General features: G+C 43.1%; 1 protein-coding gene across 1 annotated transcript in view; it reads right to left on the bottom strand.

Moving 5' to 3' along the window:
- The window catches only part of LOC146823050 (uncharacterized), a 216,942-nt gene that overhangs the window by 17,316 nt on the left and 178,991 nt on the right, over positions 1–20,635 (bottom strand). The window contains exons 24-26 of the mRNA XM_085607254.1: positions 17,490–17,522; positions 15,833–15,979; positions 15,136–15,312 (exon numbers count right to left, since the gene is read on the bottom strand). Coding sequence (XP_085463380.1) covers positions 15,136–15,312; positions 15,833–15,979; positions 17,490–17,522 — 357 coding nt within the window. The remainder of the gene's footprint in view (positions 1–15,135; positions 15,313–15,832; positions 15,980–17,489; positions 17,523–20,635) is intronic.

A 20,635-nucleotide genomic window follows, 5' to 3' on the forward strand; every position in this document is an offset into this window, starting at 1 on the left:
GTCTCTTCGCGCCATTAGATTTCTGGTTCAGCTCCCACATTGTAGCTGTCATTTGTAGGTCTGAAGGACTGTAGAGACGATCCCTTTCACCCACTGGGGTCTATAAAATGGTGGCTTTCAGTTTCACAATACCACCTACAGTAAGTGCCAAGATACCGTTTGTGGTTCGAGGTGTTAAAAGGTGACTTGTTTCACTAATTACTTTGGAGGGTGCTATTCAGTCTGACCGTATTTGTAGAGGACAGTGCACAAAAATACTGCCCCAAGCTCAGCCAGCTTCTCCATCCACGAAAAACAGCTCACCAAGCAGGGCCTAGAGGAACTCTGCTCCTCCTGAGGCACTGGTGCTTTGTTTCCGCCTGGCGCAAAGTGCACTGAATGCTTGTTTTTTTGCATCTCAGCAATGTACCTCTAACTCTGCCAGCTGGTGCTTTCGTTCTACTGCTGCCAACATCGGGAGAATAAAGGGGGTTAAGAGTGCTGGTTAAGTGTTATGTTGAAGATTTGTGGTGGGGGTTATGAGCAATGCCAATAGCTCTAACTTTAACAATGCCGAGACCATTGCATTGTAAATACTTGTTTGTTGTTGTTTCAAAGAACTTTTTTTTTTTTTTAAATAGTTGCTTTTGCACCAATCACTACTTGTTTGGTTTGGCTTACATTGGCACATTGCGCTGCCTCTCCTCCGGTACAGTCAGTGCTCCTGCGGCTGCCCAAGACCCGCCTTTGCCCCTTTGACGCTCGCAGCCCGGCCATGGACGAGCGGGAGGAAGAAGAGGAAGGATCCAGGAACTTCCCCGGGGCGTGGGTAAGGAAAGCAGTCCCCAATATAATGCCTCCAGATGGGGAAAAAGGTGTGTCTTTGTTTAACGATGATGGATTCAATCCAGATCTGTCACAGGGGTGAGTGTCTGAAAAGTTTCACCACTCCAAGCATCATCATCTTCTGTTTGCTTTGTTTAAATGCTTACAATTTAAAAATTCTCCTCTTCTGCAAATGGGATGTTTTATTTTGCTGACAGCAGAAGTAAGTTGGAGTGGAAAGCATTATCATCCCTTTCAAACTATTTTTAAATGTGCATTGTGCAGTAGATGTTTGCATATGCCGCATAATTAGTTTAGTTTCCAAGCTCTCGTGTTTTTAGCCGATCCTCGTTTACTGTGTAAGCACTTGGGTTTTCAGCTGATCCTCGTTAGTTGCTTGCAAACTAACTAGGATCGGCGGAAAATAAGACAGTGGCGGTTTTTGCGTTGGGGCGGTGGGGCGTTGCCCCACTTAATTAATTGTGTACATTTCGAGCGCGCCGCTTTAAATTATTAATACAATTTCAACTTTCAAAGTTGAAATTGTATTAATAATTTAAAGCAGCGCGCTCGCATCACTCGCGGCGTCACGTCACGTGACAACGACTCAGACTCCGTGTCCGTCAGGCAGGAGGCAGCATTGATTTTCAATGATGAGCGCGCGGCCGCGCGCAATGTGCGTGTGGTGGCGTACGCGTGTTGGGTTTGGCCGGCTGCCTTTTCTCGGCCAGGAACCCAGCATACGCATAGTGGCTTTGCTCCAGCAAGTACAAGGTGACGGGGGGTTTGGCCAAAACAGCAGATCCCAGTAGGAGCTAAATGAGCGGCGAGTTTGCCTGCTCACGCCATGACGCCAATCCTACGACAGCAGCATCTGCGTCCGGATTGGCTGCTGCAGCCGAGGGGTATGACTTTGACTTACTTGGAGAAGTTGCAGTTCAGTTGGCAATGGCACCGCAATCCGCAGGGGTGGGAGGGCCCGCCCAGCGCCTAACGTAGTAATGGCCAATCAGTGTAATGGCTTATTATTAAGCCATGCAGTGATTGGCCATTGTGCCGTTCCCGGGCAAATCGGCCACCTTTCCTCTCAGTAGTCGAGACTAGCCTGGAGAGTCAAGACTAGTGAGAGAGTGAGACATCATCCGTGACGCGAGTCAAAATCATCACTGATCAGATTGATTCATTCATCATTGAACTGATCATCATTCATCGACAATCAAATCATCATCGATCTTGGATCGGATCAACTGCTCCCCATCGCCCGGCCTTAGCAGGTTTGTGCTCTAGCCTCTACTCCATATCCCCGCCGGCCGCCGCAGTACTGCATCTCCAGCCCTTGCACATGACATCACACTACTAGTTGCAACTTAATGCAAGCACAGGTAGTGTGGTACATTCATACATAATGATAACACAGTACGGTGTGAGAGCGCGAGGCCTGATCTGCGCAGTACTGTATGTGAGGGAAACTTACAGTTACACTGCAAGTTCGTCAAGTACTAGCAGTTGTGCGAGAGGCTGGGGATATGTGTGCTGTGAGTGTGAGCGAGCGTTACGTTACCATTGCAGTGTGCGAGAGGCCTGATCTGTGCTGTAGGCCTGAGGATGGCAGACGACGTTCGAAGCTGTTCCCGAGCGGTGTTCATAAGAATATCGGATGCAGTGATGCACACACGCACACCTTTACCCACCCTGTAGTCGCCAACAATATCATGATGTTACATTCTTTTTAATTAGATTTGTATCAGCGCCAAAGCAATTTACTTTTATTTCAGATGAGCAGTAGACTATGCAGATACCGGGTACTCCACAAGGCAGAGTTCATGTGCATCCAGGCAGAGCTGGGAAATTCAGGAGGCGCCACGAGGGCATGTCACAAGCTGTCGAATAGTGAGGGAGTCTGGGTACCGAACATGAACCACTGTGTGTGACCTGGAGAGATGTGAGAGGGAGGGCAGAAATATAGAGGGGAAATAAGGCGAGGCGATGGAAGTGGGGTAAGACTTGAGAGAAGGGGAAGAACATGCATGGGCTGGAGGAAACGAGATAAATAGAGAAGATAATGTGTAAAGAAAACAAAGAGCGGATGACATTTGGGTAGTGAACAGAAAGACAAAAGAAAGATCAAATATAGGGGGTAAAGCTGGCCGTCAGACTTTGTGGCTGTGTGAACAGACAGAAGGCCAAGGGATGGGGGGAAGAAATATTGAGGGAAGAAGAGAAGGGACAATTTGGGGGTGGGACACTGGAGGTAGAAACGAGAGAATTGAGGGAGAGTGTATTGAACAGAGCGAGAGTTAATAAAGAGGGAATGGGGAGCGGACAGGTGGGAGGCTGCGTGGATAGCGAGAGAGGGAGGCTGTGTGTGCGCGTTTGTAAGAGACCGAGAGTGGGTGAGGAGGGCGTAGGAAGAGAGCCCCTGGCAGTTGGTGTGTGAGAGCGAGGTGTGGTCTCTGCTGTCTGTGCTCTTATTAAACGGGACAGACAAACGAAACCGTCTTTTTTTATCCCCAGAATACTCAGCAAGGCGCTCTAAATTGATCACCTCAGCATGCAATAAGCTGGGCCTATTAGATCGGTCGCACGCATTGTTGGCTTTTAAGGGCAAGACCCACTAGCTCTATATTGCTGTAGTGAAGTACCTACCTACTACTGCTTTGCGACTGCTTTCCGGCGGGTTGCAAAATATGAAATTATTACAGACCATGGAGCAGAAGTGGTAATCACATCAAAAGCTTTTCCTACGCAAATAAAGGTGTGGATGCATGTGTGCACATGCACCATCTGTAAGCGTGGCTACCTGTAGGTGTGTCATCTGAGTGCAGGGCTGTCTTACTCTCTGTGCATGTGTGCATCTGTCCCTCTCTGTGGATGCTTTCTCCTTGGTTCTTAAGACATGGCAGCGGGAAGGACAGACGTTTAGGGGCATTAGGCAGTTTCTTGATATCATTATTCACCTTCATTTTGCACCGAAATGTGTTTTTGCACCTACAGTTGTTCCCATGCTCCTGATGATGTTGCATGAATAGAGATTTTGCACCTAATCGAAGTTTGTGTATAAAAGTGATTTTCCACCTACATGTGTTTTTTCACACTTAACAAGTGTACCTGGCATGCGCCTGGCATTACTCCGGCCCTATTGGCCTGTTGTGGTTCACCTGACAAATGCCATACTCTTCCTCAGCAAACTGGTCTTTCTCTGGTGACTGACTCCTCAGTAGCCCCTCCAGGCTTTAGAGGTGAGTCTCACATTTGATATACTCTGTCCCAGCTCTACTGTCCCTTTAGATGCAAGACTGACATGTTACACACGCTGCCCCATACCTAGTGGCCTTTCACAAGTGCTCAAACCTGCGATTGACTTTGTCCCAGCCCTAACTGCTTTTCAAGACATGCAACTAACATGATAGGAACTGCTATCGGCCTTCTGAATCTTCAGAAATATCAAAAAAGACTGGTGAATGTGAAGAAGGGCATTCACGATCGAACAATGTCTGAGCTGGAAATGTTAATGGCAGCGCCAGAATGTACCTTTCTATGCGGAGTACAACTATTAGAAACAAGTAAACAGACTTAAAGTGAAAACACGTTTAGCAAAGGCTGTGGTGTTAAAAGGAAAGCTCAGCATAACACAAAATCAACAGGACACAAGCGTGTTAAACATAGGGAAGTGAGAATTTATGATTTCTCACAAACCTTTTGTAAAGGTAACCAGCCTTGCAACTACAAGCACTCTCTAAAATTTCAATTGAATGTGAAATTTTCCACAGAAACATTTTTGGAATTGTTTCCCAAGAATTAATATTGTGTCAGAGTTTACCTTAAAACGTAGTACCTTCAGAGTGCATGGTATATAAACGGATAACTTTATTTAATGTAATTTTTTTTTTATTGTATAACTTACACTTTCTTGTATGTTTGCATATGCATCTGCACTTTAGTCCTTATATGCTGCTGTAGGACCACGTGTTCTACGTGATAACCTAATAATGTGCTCTTCCTTCGACATTGGTTTCACATGATGTTTTGCTCTGTATCGCTTTTTCACGCCTCATCCCGATGAATTTAATTAATTTAATGTATTGTTTTATTATGCTCTGTGCACTTTAATGGTTTGTAATAACCGAATAAAGTTACTATGATGATTTTCCCTTGCTTTAGGGTTTGCTACTTCCTTTAGGGTTTCCCTCTTCCTTAATGATGCGCCACAAACTTCTTAAAACCTATGCATTAGCACAGCATTAATTACTCTACTCTTTTCGGGTTCTTAGCTGCAGCTCACCCGTTTCCCTGGTAATTGCGTGCTTTATAAATTGCAACTGAATCGATCAATGTAGTAGTTGGATCCGTTGCACTTCCCTTATTAAACCATAGAACCTGTCATTCAAACATTCCGTTACAGCCTTAGGGTAAACCAGTACTCCATAGTATTTTTATATTCTGTGGTGCCTCAATCCTTCGTTATCCCAGCGCTAATTACTGGTTTACACTCCGACAATGAGGATGTTGTGTGTTTCGTACAGATAGCCACTTATTTCAAGGGGATTTGGCAAGGGAGTACCCATATCCTCATTTTCTTTTCTGGAAGCATCCCATTTTCCTTTAAGTAAAACGGGCTGCATTTAAAAAGAAAAAGATTGCTTTATTTAAAATAAATGGGCATTACAATAAAGAATAAATGACACCCACAATAGCATATTTTTGGGCATCTGTTACCTGGATCGATTCCGGAGCAGATTTTTTACATTCCAATTGTCACTAAGATTCGACTCATATCTTAACAAATAAGACAATGTGTATTGTGCAATATGTACAAACGGCTGCACAACTTGACACTGAAGTCACAGGATGAATCTGTTTTATGTATGATCCGAGGCCTGTGGTTCTTTATGATTAGCAGTCTATGTGTTTGGGTGACACAACAACTACATTTTGTTATATTTGCTTTTCAGCATCTGGTAAAGCCTCAAAGCAAAGAAGAAGAGGCACCAACCTCCTTTGCTGCACTTGAGCCTCTACAACAGTCAACAACCCCAGCGTTTAAGGTAAGGAAACTGCTGCTGTATTTTACATTCTAGTAGTTAAGGGCTATGTAAGTTGTCTACATGGTGGGTGGCCTCCACATGCACCAAACCTCATATGTTGTACTTTGATTATTGACAGGTAACATTAACATTGGTAACACCATGAATACAGTAGAGCAACTACTTGCAAAGCCGTTCATTGGGCTGAAACGCGAAGATAAACTAATTGTAAAACAACTAGGACCCCACCAGCCAGACCTAAACCTACAACAAAGTTCCCAAGACAGAGGGAAGATTTACACACGTTCTTTCTCAAACACCTGGTACACAAAAGTTGATTGGCTTACAGGGTGTACTTCAACAAATACTCTGTTCTGCTTCCCCTGCTTGCTGTTTGGTGGTGAAATTCCTTGGACAAAAAAAGGGGTGAAAGACTTGAAACATTTGTCAGATAAAGTAAAGAAGCATGCACACACAAAAATACATATGGAAAACCTGACGAGACTGGGAATGTTGGGAGACACACCGATTGAAGCCCACATAAGCGACGCCTACCGCAAAACAATAAAGAAACACAATGAAGCAGTTGATAGGAATAGGCACATACTATCAAAAATCATTGATTGCATTCGTTTCTGTGGTGCTTTTGAACTGGCATTACGAGGGCATGATGAATCTCAAAGTTCCGAAAATCCTGGTATATTCAGAGGCCTTGTGGATTTAATTGCAAGCATAGACCGTGAAATGGAAGCACATCTTGCAAGTGCTACAGTCTTCAAGGGCACCTCTAAAATAATACAAAATGAACTGCTTGAGTGCATGCTAGAGATTGTAAAAAGCAATATCGTGCAAGAGTTGAAAAACACCGACTTTGTGGCTATTCAGGCTGATGACACCACTGATGTGGCCACTAAAACACAGTCTGTACTGATCTTTCGGTACCTTGACAATGACAGCAGAGTTGTGGAGAGGTTCTATGGTTTCACTCATTTAAGAGACTCTAGTGCAGAAAGTATTTCTTCAGCTATTCTACAAGAACTAAACTTGATTTTTCCAGAGCAGCCTCAAAAACAAAAACTGATTGCACAAAGCTATGATGGTGCTGCAGTAATGAGTGGAACCTCCGGTGGAGTACAAAAAAAAATTAGAGATGTGTACCCTAATGCCCATTATGTGCACTGCTATGCCCACCAACTTAATCTGATTATGCAACAGGCAGTAGGAAAGATCTCTGAGGCACAGATATTCTTTATGGATGTAGGAGGAATGGCAGCATTCTTCTCACGTTCCCCCAAAAGAACTGAGGTACTTCATACGATTGTCAACAGAAGGATTCCAAAGGGAGGCCCAACTCGTTGGAATTTTCACATACGTACAATCAGCCTAATATACCAACATAGGGTTGACCTTGAAAAATGTTTCGACACCATAGAAGCTAATGATGACTTTGAATATAAAACTCGGAGTGAGGCCCGTGGCTTTGCTAGAACACTGCAAGACAGGGAGTTCCAGTTTTTGCTGTTTTTGTTTTATGACATAATGCCTCATGTTGACGTACTATATGAGAGGTTACAAAAACGTGATATAGATACTGTCTGTGTGGAAAGAGCTACCACTGACTTTGTCGCCTGCATTAACAAAGTCAGAGAAGGGGTTGACAATTTAGATAGAAGACTGCCAAATGATTCTACTTTCTCCAACCGCAGAAAAAACATCAGCAGTCTGGTCCGAATTGCAAAAGAGATATGTGACACTATAACTGTGCAGGCAAAGGGACGGTTTTCTTTTACAAACCATTTGGTGAGTGCCACATTACTGAAAAGTGATTTGTTTGCAAAATATGATAACTCCTTCCCTGAGCAAGCACTGAATAAGGCTGTGGAAGCTTACCCTATGCTCAACAAAGAGGATTTGAGAACTGAATTAACTGTACTCTACAGTATGAGTGTATATCGGCAGGCCACTGGTGCAATTTCTTTGCTTGCTTTGATTCGGAACCTTAACATGGAAAGGTCACTTACAGAGACAGTGGCTTTACTAAAAATAGTCATTACCACTCCAATGACAACAGCAGAGGCGGAACGATGTTTTTCCACTTTGAACCGAATAAAGACATTCTTGAGGAACACCATGATTCAGGAAAGACTGAATGCTTTAGCTATGCTCTCTATAGAGAGAGACCTCGTTAAAAGAATACCAGACTTTAACATTCAAGTTATTGAAAAGTTTGCTGCTCTTAAAGATAGACGTGCTGATTTTATCTACAAAAAGTGAACAATATGTTGAATGCTGCTAGTTTGCAACCTGTTTAATTGTTTGTTAAATAAAAAGCATCTGTGAGGTACTCAGAAATGCATTGTATCGCGAAGTCTATTATGAAGCTTTGTGGTTATACTGAATAAGCGTCTACCTATGTTATATGACATCTCTATTAATGTAATAACTGCACTTTCACAATTGCTTTATTAACCTCCCTGCTTTCTCAAATTTGCTTGAAAATGCACCATTTGCCCACTCATTTTTCAAAATTTTCTTGGGGGGAGAACCCCCCCAAACCCCCCTTAGGTGGTTCAGGCTCGCTCGCTACGCTCGCTCGCGACGGTGAAGTTTAACAATTGTTTTACGCCCCACCACTTTCAAATGTCACCAGCCACCACTGAAATAAGAGCATACAGCTATTGTTTTCTGCTGATTCCTGCCACTCCCCTCCAGCACATCTCTCCTGGTTTTGTTTGCTTTCAGCAACCACTCGTGTTTTCAGCCGATCCTCGTCCCCTCCAGCCCCTCTCTCCTGGTGATAGGCATCCCTGCAGATACATGTGCTTAAGACCTAAGGACCTCAGGACACCAGCATGTCTACTCTCTGCAGATACACTTTTACTGCAGGGACAAAGACACTACCGGCTGCCTGATCCCTGGACTCCTGCAACTGACCAACAGCAGGTGTGAGTGATTAGCTCGACTACACCCATTTCTTTGCATTCTGTGGGGCAGATCTATATTGGAGATGCGCCACTTTTACGCCGCTGTTGCATCACTTTTGTGACACAGCGGCGGTGTAAACCCTGCGCCACGTTGCGCCATATTTACATCGTGACGCATCTATGGAGATGTGTCACGATGTAAAGCCCTGCGCCACGTAAAACCTGCGTCAGGTTTCACGTGGGCGTGTCGACAGAGGGGGGGCGTTCCGTCGCAGGAACGCCCCTGAAAAGTGACCCAGTCAAATCTATAAGATTTGACTGAATCACTTTCCCAACGCTGATGCGCCAAAACCCTGCGCCTGCTTGAAGCAGGCGTAAGGCTTGACGCACCATGTTAGGGATAGGGTAGGTTGGAACAGTGCTGGAGTTGCATCGCGCTTGCGACGCAACTGAAGCACTGCGCCAACCTTACGCCATCGGATGCGTCACGCATCTGTTTATTCCTGCGCCATGATGCGCCGCATTGTAAATGCGGCGCATCATGTGTGGCGCAAGGGTAAACTTGCGTGACGCATCATTCCTGGCGCATCCTTGCTGATTTGCAGGGATGCGCCAGGAAACATAAATCTGCCCCTGTGTCTTTTAACTTTAATTCCGGACTTAAATCCAGGACTACAAGTCCCAGAATGCAAATAGACATTGAGGACTGTGCACTCTGTTGACACCGCACAACACGTGGTGGCACTCTGAGATATGATTTGCTCAATCCAAAGTACACTAAGTTTGTCTTGCACTTAAGCTGCCTTTGTAGATACCAGAGGTCCTTGCGTTTTCCAGTAATTAATACAACTAATTAATCTTGGCCATTCTAAATTTTCTGTCCGTTTAGCGGCTGCTAATAATTGCGCTGGAGTCTTGTCCAATTTCTCTTTCCATGCTCTATTGCTGTGGCCTGGGAATGAAGGGTGGAACATCAGCTGCATCCAGTCGCAGGCTCTCTACCTTATCAGCATGCATTATTGCAATGGGGACAACTGCAACCAGGCTGGCAACGCCAAGAAAGGAGACCGAGGTTATTACTGTTTGAAAACTCCATACCAGAGCTATGTTTTTACAAGCTGTTCAGTGGTTCATGGTTTGCAGAGGCCCAAGCCTTTTAAATAATGCCTCTTTCACGGGGCATGTTTATGTTGTTTATTAACTTTCTGCATGTCTCTGCAGTCCCTAATTCAGCCCTGCCATTGCTGCTTCATTGATTGTGTTGGTTCCCTTCCTCCCCCACCCCCAGCCTCCTCCCAGCTGTTTCTGCTTGCTTTCCTACCCCCTCCCACACCATCCCACCCTCTGTCCTGCTTTAATTACCACCAACGCCCCTCCTTCCTCCCTCGTGGTGCTTGTTTACCTTTTTGTCAATGCCGATGGAAAATGAGTGCCTGTTCGGCCTCACACCACAGGCGTAACACAGGCCCCCGCATCCCCCGCAGTGCGAGGGGGCCCCCAAGCTCCAGGGGGCCCCCTCAGCACTGCACTTCGGCCGGGGAGCTCCTGATAGAGTCCGGCGGGGGCCCCTCCACATACCTTGCAAGGGGCCCCCTCAATTATCGTTACGCCACTGCCACACACATAAAGGGAGCTTGTAAATTCAAATTCAGCATTCTTCTGTTTCTCTTTACCTTCTTTTTTTAAGCCTAATTATGACAGTGAGTAACTCCTCACGGTCGGAGCCCAGCTTAAAAAAGCAGGTGTGAGAAGTACAGAGTGGCTGCCCCTAACCAGACACGCATAAAAAGAGCCCCCATTTAAACACCTGCCTGTCAGCCTCCTGGTATCTACAAGGAGCCACGTTGTCTGCCATTTGCTGTTTATGTGTTTTTTAATGTGGTCTTAGGTTGCATCGGGAATGCTTTCATAAAAATAATTTTCGGCAGAAAAACATACACTCATTGCTTCCCCAAGCATGCTATAAAGTGGTTCATAAGGCACTGAGGAGCAGACTTAAGCTTTTATACGTGGTGCTCTAATTGTTTTCAAAATTACTTATTGCAGGTTGCTTCTCCCACCCCATCAGTTCTTATCTTTGTATAAGCTGTTGAAGCACCATGCCCCCCAAAATACTTCATTGCTCTCACACCATTTAGCCCCCTCAATGGCTACAGCCCATTCTGGCTTTGACAGCTGTTCACTGCTCCCATTCTCAATGGCACCCCACCCCCTCACATTTTAGTTCCTTAAATAAAGTAAGAAAATATTGCCAGGATTCTAAAGGAAGGTGGTTGTGACAGGGCTCATAAAAAAGTGCATTTATTGCATTTTCAGATCCATAAAACTAATGCAAACAAAGCCCTGGTTCTGCTCTGCAGCCTGTGCTTTGCCACAAGCTCACAGCATAAGCTATGTGTGCCACTGTGTATGCTTCGTAAATAGCGCTTAGTTAAGAAATGAGAGCCTATGTGCTATAGGTGGTGACTACTGCTCATTTTAAATATTTTCTCGTGTTCTGTGACAAATATGGCAGCTCAAATGGAAGGCTTGCAGAAGCTTACTTTTATCACCACTGACATGCATGTCCCTACATATGCTTCTCTAGAGAAGTCATGGTGTGTTTCAGATCATATGGAATCACTACACTCAGTGTGCTTTAATATAAAACATTCTCCCATGCCCTGCAGTATCATAATTGAACTGCAAGTAATGTGGGTTATAGTCCAATTATTGAATTCAGAAAGATGAAAAACCTAAATCAAATAAAAACTGTGAACAGACACCTCCAGACTACAAAGATGTATCTGCAAGGCTGTATTGTTACACTTTCTCTCAGCAATTCTGCTGCCTAGAAGAACCACTAAGGGGCTTAGAGGCTGCCCATTGCTTGGCATTGGTTGGCTTTATCGTCACTCTAATGTCCTTGCTTTTCTTTGGTCAGTGTGTACCAGCTTCATCTTCTCTTCATGTGTTTGTCCCTCCACCGGAGCGTGACCCAAAAAATGCTTCCTTACCAAGTGACATTCTACTGCTCAAGCTTTCGGGATTACGTTTTCATTAGGTTGTAGCACTTCAAAAGAGTGCATGGGTTTGCTGGCAATCTCCCCCGTCCTGCGGTACATTGCTGCTTACCCCATCCCATCCTGTTGCTTGTTTTACTTCTGTTCACCTGCCAGAAAAACTAATTGCCTCCAAGAACTTTATGTCACTTCCACACCCTAATCCTGTCCTTGCTTGCCCATCCCATCCAGTGCTGGCCACATCATTTCGCTTTTTTCTAACTTGACTTTTAGCCATGCTGAAAAGCCAATAGCTTTTCCATAGGTGAAAACTATTAGCTTTGCCAATGCTTGTTGTTTGGTAATGCCCAGAGAGCAATGCCTAACTACTGGTAAGCTTACACTGGTGTGCTGAAGTTTTTGGTCTTGGAACAATTTTTTTCCAGCTCATGTTGAATGTGTATGTTTTGTTTGCAGCTCCTCCTTGCTTAGGGCTGAAATTAAATAAACGTTGTGTGTGTTTCAAACAGTTTTTGGTGCAAGCAACGTGTTTTAATTTTGTAAATTTGTGCGCAATGAAAGGCTGACTTTCTTTTTAATTATGTTTTATCATTTTTAAACTTGGTAACACAATCCTTACAAACACACTCTACACCATGCCACATAATTCCAATCAGCAGAATTTCACTCAACGCCACCCACGCCACACAATTTACCTCTTCACATTTTCATTTCACACCACATAATTCAATGACAAACCATATAATTCAACTCAACAACATAATTAAACAACACGCTACATACATCCAATCCATACCACAAGATTCCACATCATACCACAAAATACAACAGAACATCTCATAATTAAACTCCACTCCAAAGCACAAAATACCATTCCAAATAATTACACTCCATGACACACTATCCCACTCCACATAATTCCGGTACACTCAATACCACATAATTACTGTCTACTTAATTTTACTGCACACCATGCCACAAAATTCCACTACACAATCCTCTCCACCTAGCAAAATTCCATAACTAACAATACCAATTCAACCCACATAATTTCACTACACACCCACACCACATTCATCCACTCCACCCTAAACTAAAACACGTAGGTAAAAGACATTGTCATTTACAACGCCAATAGCCCTAACCCTCACAAATGCAAGACCTACTACATTGCAAATACTTGTTATATTATCCAGTGTATATAATGTGTCTTGCCTGTTCTATTGTATGCTTAACTAATAAAAACATTTTATTCCTGCTTATTGTTAACCTGTACGGATGGTTTGCTTAGGATAAGTAAAACCCTACAGAAATACTGCATGATGCTGTTTTTCCATAACTTGGCAAATGACGCACAGTGAAAGAATTTATTGCATTCATAATAACATGTAATTTAAGATGATGTAGTAATTAATATAAGCACGTCTGTTTTCCCCTTATTTGCAAACATGTAGATTTAAACCTTTCATTAGAAAATAGTACAACTGAGAAATGCCCTTTCTGATTCATACGGATTTCACAGATATGCTTAATTTACCCATACGCTTGTGCAAGTCTTTTGGAAACCTATAACCATGTTTACATTTTGATAATAGTCTATTTTGTAGTGGATCTGTATATTTTGACTTTCTGATGTTAAAAATATTGTCTGGGTCTCTGAAATATCCTAAAACAGGCAGGAGCATTAGTACATATTCTGCCATACTATCAAACTATACTTGAGCCTCTTCATCAACAGCAAGTCACTCTTACTCATAGCAAAATCCTTGTGATTCGGGCTCATCTGCTTGCTGAACCTCATACTGGTGGCTTCAAAATACTCACAAAGATGGCACAAAAGATCAGCTACAGAATATAAAGCAAGCTCATGTACACTTAGAAATGTAGGGCCAGATGTACAAAGTCATTTGGGTTTGCAAAGCCGGTTACCATTCACTAATCACAGGGTTTGCAACCGCTAAATTGTTTTTGGTATGAGTTTACCCCTTCTGTGAATCGGGAAGTGCTACCAAACAGCAAAATGGGTTCAGAAGTGCATTCTGGAAAGGGTGTGTTTAGGGCGTCCCTTCCAAAAGTCTATTCAGATTTCTATGTATCAATGATTTGTGGCCGCAATTTTACACTCCAGACACTATTGACTACAGATTTCTCAAAGGGGTAGTAACTCACTCCTAGAAAGGGACCTCATTGGGACCTCTTTCCCTTTTTGAACCTAAAAAGAAGTTTGTTTGGGAGTGGGGAGTGTAAGAGATCACTGCAAACTACTCAACCATGCTTTTTTATTTTTTACATTGAGCTCTCTTTCCTTTAAAGAACACAGGCTGCATTTATAAAATGAATACCTGACTTAAATGCAAGAGCAGGCATGGTGGTCTGCTGACCCCAGCAGGCCACCATCCCTGGAGTGGCGTCCAATCAGAGTGAGTAGCACTTTTTGACTTATGTCAAACTTATGTCTTCAATAGTTTTGAGGTAGGTCGAATTTTTACTCACTCTGAATATTGTACAAACTGGTCTAATAGTACATAGGTCGGTTCGCAATTTGCGGCCACTTTTTGTAAATCAGTTATTTGTACATCTGGCACTTGGTACCCACAGATTTCAACAACAGAGCACCGGGAAAGGGCTACATTTAAAAAAATATATACATACTTATGGGCTGAAAGCTCACAATGTTCATTGATATTACATGAAAAACTAAGGGCAAGCACACTTTCACTGGCATGTTTTCTACTCATATCTTCCAAACAGATTTTGAAAATATTTTGGATGAACTGTAAATGTTTATGAACTGTACCCATAATTTCAACGCAGCAAAACATGAGTATTTAATAAAATTGTCTGTTAATACTAATTATGGAATGGAAGGTAGCAGGGTAGTTTACTATTCAGATCAGCAGACAAACAACGATAAACTGACGTCAACAGCAGCACAAATTCACAGGACAAAAATTGGCTGTGCTGCTTGTGCAGTAATGTAGTTTTCCTGATCCTGACAGATTGCCAAACCATCAAGAAGTGAGCTTTTTGGGGGCAATGGTAGGCATGGGATCGAGTGGTCGACTGAAAGGCTTTAATGGAATAAGGCGTTAGGTTGGTTGTCAAATGATTTACACCAATATTATTAGTGTTAGTTTGGTCCTTTAGCCTATACGTTCAATATTTTCCATGCTTTAGTTCCATATCTACGCATATGCCTCTGCCAACAGAAGAATCCAGCAGGACACATCATAATGGTGAGGATTTCAGAAAATTTGCAAGCATAAAGGCTGCTGATCTTTTGTGGCAAGTGAGATAGCTAATAGGTCTGTTCAGCTGGACAGTGAAGGGCCTTGGCTCTTGATGATCAGCAGCGGCAATGTACCCTCACAAATTGCTTACCTTCTTCCCAGTAGCTCCCAGCGCCCCTCGAGGCCCAGGAGGCCCAATTAGTGTCCTGTTGGCAGTAGGGCAGGCGCTGGCACATTTCTGTCGGATACTGGCTGCATACTGAGACATTTGCTCAATGATCATCCGGCGGCACAATTCGTACACCTGCTCATCCTGCAACCCAGCACCCTGCAAACACAGATTTGCAACATCATAAATATAAGGGATATTTGAGCTGGTCCAATTGTGGTCAACTATTTGTTCCAGGCTGCAGTCACTTTATTTTTGACAATATTTGGCAGCGATGGTGCATTTGTTTCTGCTTTGTAAAATGGTTAGTATATTTCACAGAAAGGAGATCAAATGCAGTTTGCTAGGCATGAAGTGTTTGGCTTCTAAGATCAACTCCATACTACACCCTGTTGTAAATGCAGTTTTAATCTCTTAAGAAAGAGTGGAACAAGTAGACTGGGAAATATTCTGACAACATATGTCTTTTGAAAAGCTTTCCTAAAGTGACCCATAATTTAGTGGAATTTATGGAAGCATGCCCACTCCATGACCTTGGCTTGGATGATGTGTTAGAACATGTGAGTGGATCTATAGCGCATAGAATTCAAATATAGGTTTATAAAGATGCATCACTAAGTTAGGCAAGAAATCCAAAACAGTAAAAAAAAATGCACATAATGAACGAGGTAAGACCTACCTCCGGTCCTGGAAGTCCTTTTGGGCCAGGAGGACCACTTTTTCCATCTTCTCCAATGGAGCCAGAGAAACCCCTTGGTCCTGGCTGACCAGGGACACCTATTCTGCCCTTTGGACCAGGTGGGCCAGGATTACCACGTGGTCCTTGCTACAGGGTTAGAAAGATTGCAGGCAGTCAGATTAAACTGCAGAGCAGCCAACATCGAAACACACACATTAATCTTTGCATTGCTGATCCACGAAATTGGCTAAAGGTGCTGTCTCTGTAATCTGATAAATGTTATAAGGCAGGAATGCACTACTACCGAGAGAACTTTCCAGCGCTGGTACGAGGGATATCCCTTCAATTTCCTCCATGGCAATAGCATGAATTTTTTTCTCTAACTGTTTTCTGGACGAGTTCTTGACTGTTATGCTGGTGGGACCGGGCGAAGCCATGAGGGGCAATTTGGTGGGCCCATCGCCTGTGATCTCTTATACCAGCCCAGTTGTTTTATTCTTCACTAATTACATCTACTATTTTGGACTCATGGAGAATAGCTCAATTAGCCCTATCTCCTTCAATACCTTTTGAGGTCCTCTGAACTACTTTATCATCTTTGAATGGTTCAATTTGTATCCATACGGAGTTTTGGCTCTTCATGTTATTTCTCATCTGTATTAGTTCCTGGATAAATCATTTAATATTTTATTGAAAATTGTTACGTTTATTGTCTTGTCCAGATGATGACCTTCTAAGTTCATTTTTGGTTGAAACGCCATTGACCCTTTAATGTGGCCCTAAATGAAGAGGACGCATTTTTTGCTGTGTGCTGTTTCTGTTTTTTCCGAACCCCGCCCTGGTATATTGTCCCTCAGCCACTATGTTTGATTATACACTGTATTTTTTGTACTGTTTGTGTAAACCTATGAGCGCAGTTATTGTCTTACGATTGTTTGTCTAATTTTGTTAATACTAATAAAAATTTATAAAATTCTACTTCAGTGAAATATTGTATCTATTTGAACCCTTGTTTGGATTCCAGCATGAATTACCATAGCTCATTAGTAGTCATTTGGTTGGCCCAAACGTGTGTGTCTATGCTATCCCATGAATTGTATCTCAAGTACAAGAGGATAGTTGTTTGCAGTAGACCAGCAAAATTATGTGCATCTCTATTCAGAAAATGCACCATCACAAGAAGTGACTGATGTAAACCTTTTGCACAGATAGGATTGAGCGCCTTTCAGTTTCCTTATTCATTTATCAATGTTTTGTGGGCCTTACATAGACAACCAACCTCCTATAATGCGTAGAGGTTCAGATAGATTCTGCTTCACAAAAAAGAAATTGAAACTTTGGACGCTTAAACTTTGAGACGCCCTCCGCTGGCAGCGTGGGTGGGGTACAGCCTTGAACACCACGATGTGGATGGTAGAGGTGAATCAATTGGTGTTCTTTACAGAGGACATGGCATTGTTACACAAGACACATTCCTCAGTTTAGGCACCATTCAGTCATTCAAAGAGCAGCTTTTTACCACCAGGATAGCGGGTTTTATATAGATATGGGTTCACACAGGAATAACCAATCAATTTAATCATGCTCTCTTTCACACTACTGCTGATGACTTGCAGAAAACTAAATACAAACATGCCATGCAATGAAGAAGACTTACAAATCCTTTATCGCCTCTGTCTCCCAAATCACCCTGTTTGGGAAAAGAAGAGAACAGAAATTATATTTCCCGGAGCTTCAAGTTCCTTTTTGCATTTACAGCCCTATGTATACACTATCAATTGGGAGTGTATCGTTCAGTTTTACTTACACATGAGTGTGCAAACCTGAAACGGTTTGTCCTTCACAATTTTGTATGTTTTATAAACTACATAATTTGAATGAGGGTCACGAAGTTTGCAATTTTCAAAAAAAAGGAAGAGATTGTGTCATTGAACGTTTTTGGGGAAAGATCCTCAAAAAAGCCACTTTGGCAGTTTTCGGCAAGAACATTTTTGCTGGATACTTCTTCTGCAAGTTAAAGGAAACTGCCCAAACTATGCCAAGAGCAAAGTTTGTCAGCCCCGCCCAACTTTGAGGGCATAGTTTAATTCTTCATAAACCATTTACACAATATGCCCCATTCATCAGCAATTTGACTTCAATGTATGAACCACCATTTCCTTCAGCTGTGTTAATCACTAACTCTGCAAACCCCCTTGCAACACAAAAACAGTCCTCACGTCCAAGAAAAAACCGAGCACAGTGAGTAAAATAAGCATGGCACAGGGTGTTATGTGAGATGCTTTCTATTTTCTAAATGCTTATTTATATCTTTTTTTTCGAGTTCTAGCACAATAGGTGTAAAATAAAAAAGGTATTTCGGAGGATATATTTATTGATGGTTTTCTTAGGGCCCAAGATCTCCCCTTAATTCCAGGGGGACAGAGTTAAACATTAACTTCATCCTCTTGAGTTACTGATACACGGCATGTAAAGTAACTCCATGGGGTGGAGTTTATGGGGTTCTATGAGTGGCAGCCCTAGGTTCCTTTGAATCATTCTGTATTGCTTCCTCTGTAATTTACTCATTTTTCCTAGTTTTCCACCCAGAAATGTTGCCTACTTGGAGCAGGTGCAAGCTCTGCGAGAACATTTGGAGCCATATTACAGATAGTGCCACAGAGGCGCAACAAGTGTATGTGCCCTTTTTTGCACCTCTGGGGCACTAGGGTATTACAGAATCAGCTGCAGATAATTGTGTAGCCCCTTTTGTAATACTGATAGCGCTCACACACATGTAGCACCAGCGCTATCTTCAGAAGGCATTCTCTCATTTTTATGGGAGGGTGGCCTCAGGCAAGTGAGGGAATCACTTTGACTCTGCGCCATAGTATGGACACAGGAGTAGAGGCAAACAAGCCCTCTAGGGGCACACTGACAGTATGCCACAAAAAGGTGGTGCACTGTAAGTGCACCCCCTGAGGGCAGCCCTCTGGAAGGAGGAAAAGGGGTCCCATGGACTCCCCGATCACCCCTGCAGGTGGGTGCAGTCACTCACTGCATCCTCCTGCAGGGGTATCTCTAACCCTGTTCTGAGTTCAGATGGGTTACCGCCTGCAGAGAGAAACAGAGTGGCTTTGAAGCAACTGCTCCATATTTCAGACCCCTCTTGGCACCCACCACACCTGATCAAAAGTGCACCTTAGTATCAAGGACCATGTGCCCCATGAGTAATAGGGGTCCTTGTCTACAAACCTTGGGATTCTAATGGGGCTGGTAACGGGAGTAACAGGAATTACCAGCCTCATCAGAATTAAAGGGACACTCTTAATGAGGCCATTAGAGTTGGAACTCTGAAGTTGGAAGTGGGAGAGGTGTGGCACAGCAGCCAGAGCGTCTGACTGTTGAGCGCGGGGCTCACGGTTCCGGAGGCACCTCAGCAACATGTGACTGCGCATTACCTCACTTAATCTCCCAGACGGCTCCCAGCGCCTTGAAACCCTTAGGGTGTCATGTTCGCACTTTACAAAGAGGAATTATTACTATTACAAAGAGGTATTCTGCCATTACTACGGCAACTGTAACCATATCTACATAAACATTTTAAACCACTTAAAATTCCAAACGAACCTCAATAACTTACAGTTTAACAAGACTTTTGAATCATCAGGTGCTCCAAATTCAACCCAAAAGAACATTGCTCAGACTGAAAATCCACTGGGACTATACTCAAGTGTTCTCCTCCCTATTTAAGCCAACAAGAACCAGGATTATAACACATGTATTTCTTTCCTCCGCCTTTACCATAACATCTGTGCTATTGGCAGACCAGTTACCAGCTCACATCGACTTTTCACTGTGAGTCCGAAGCATCTATGACATGTGCTATAGGGCACCTCATTAAATAAATAAATGTACACGGTTAACATGTGTGCCACAGAACCTTCCTTACATATTCCTTTCAGCCAAGGAATTTGATGAAGGGTTAATTCCATGTATATGTGTTTTTATGAGAAAATATCCTGCACAAGAAGGTTTTGTCCCCCATTGAAAAGACAACATAGACAGCTCAATTTTCTCCCAGCAGCACAGGTCTTCCTCAATGGAGAAAAATGTGGGCCCACCTAGGGTTTTGGCTCATCACAGTAGAAGGAATAGAGCATGAGGTTCAGCTGTGGTTCTTAATCTCTATATCAACCATTTACAAAAAAAATGTTGAAAGGTAAATTTTGAAGAGTTGCTCACAGTAGACATTTGACACAAGATTATAAATCAGGGTTCCTTAGTTTAGCTCAGGTATGACTGAACCATTTACAGAGACACCTGAACTCAGTTTTAAGGAGTTGGAGAAAAAACATTACTTCAAACGAATATGAAAACTAAATGTAGCTGCTTCTTGGCCATTGAAGTGATGGTCAACATGTAGAGTAGATACCTAAGAAAAAAAGCAAAATGAGAGGAAGAGGAGGGGTTGGATGCCTTCTCGCAGTGACCTCTAGCAGCAGAGTATTGGGTGGGTGGTGTTCATAGAGGGCCATGCTGTGACGTCTACATAGTGTCCTCTTTGACGTTACAGTGATCCAATGAAATACAAGCCATTTCCAAGAAATGTAGTTTTGGGGCAATTGAAAAAGAATTAGCTGCCCCCTTTTGAATGGTAAACATCAGACACCTGCACTATTATGTTCATTAATGGCATATACATGGTTTCTACTGGGAGCATGAGACGGGTCTAACTCTCAGCAAGCTGCAGTGTCAATGATTTGGACTTAAGAAAAGGATGTTCATAGACACCATGTTTTAACTTCGTATAGGGGCTGACAG

This window comes from Triturus cristatus, chromosome 5_2 (genome assembly GCF_964204655.1).
Source record: "Triturus cristatus chromosome 5_2, aTriCri1.1, whole genome shotgun sequence".
NCBI lineage: Eukaryota > Metazoa > Chordata > Amphibia > Caudata > Salamandridae > Triturus > Triturus cristatus.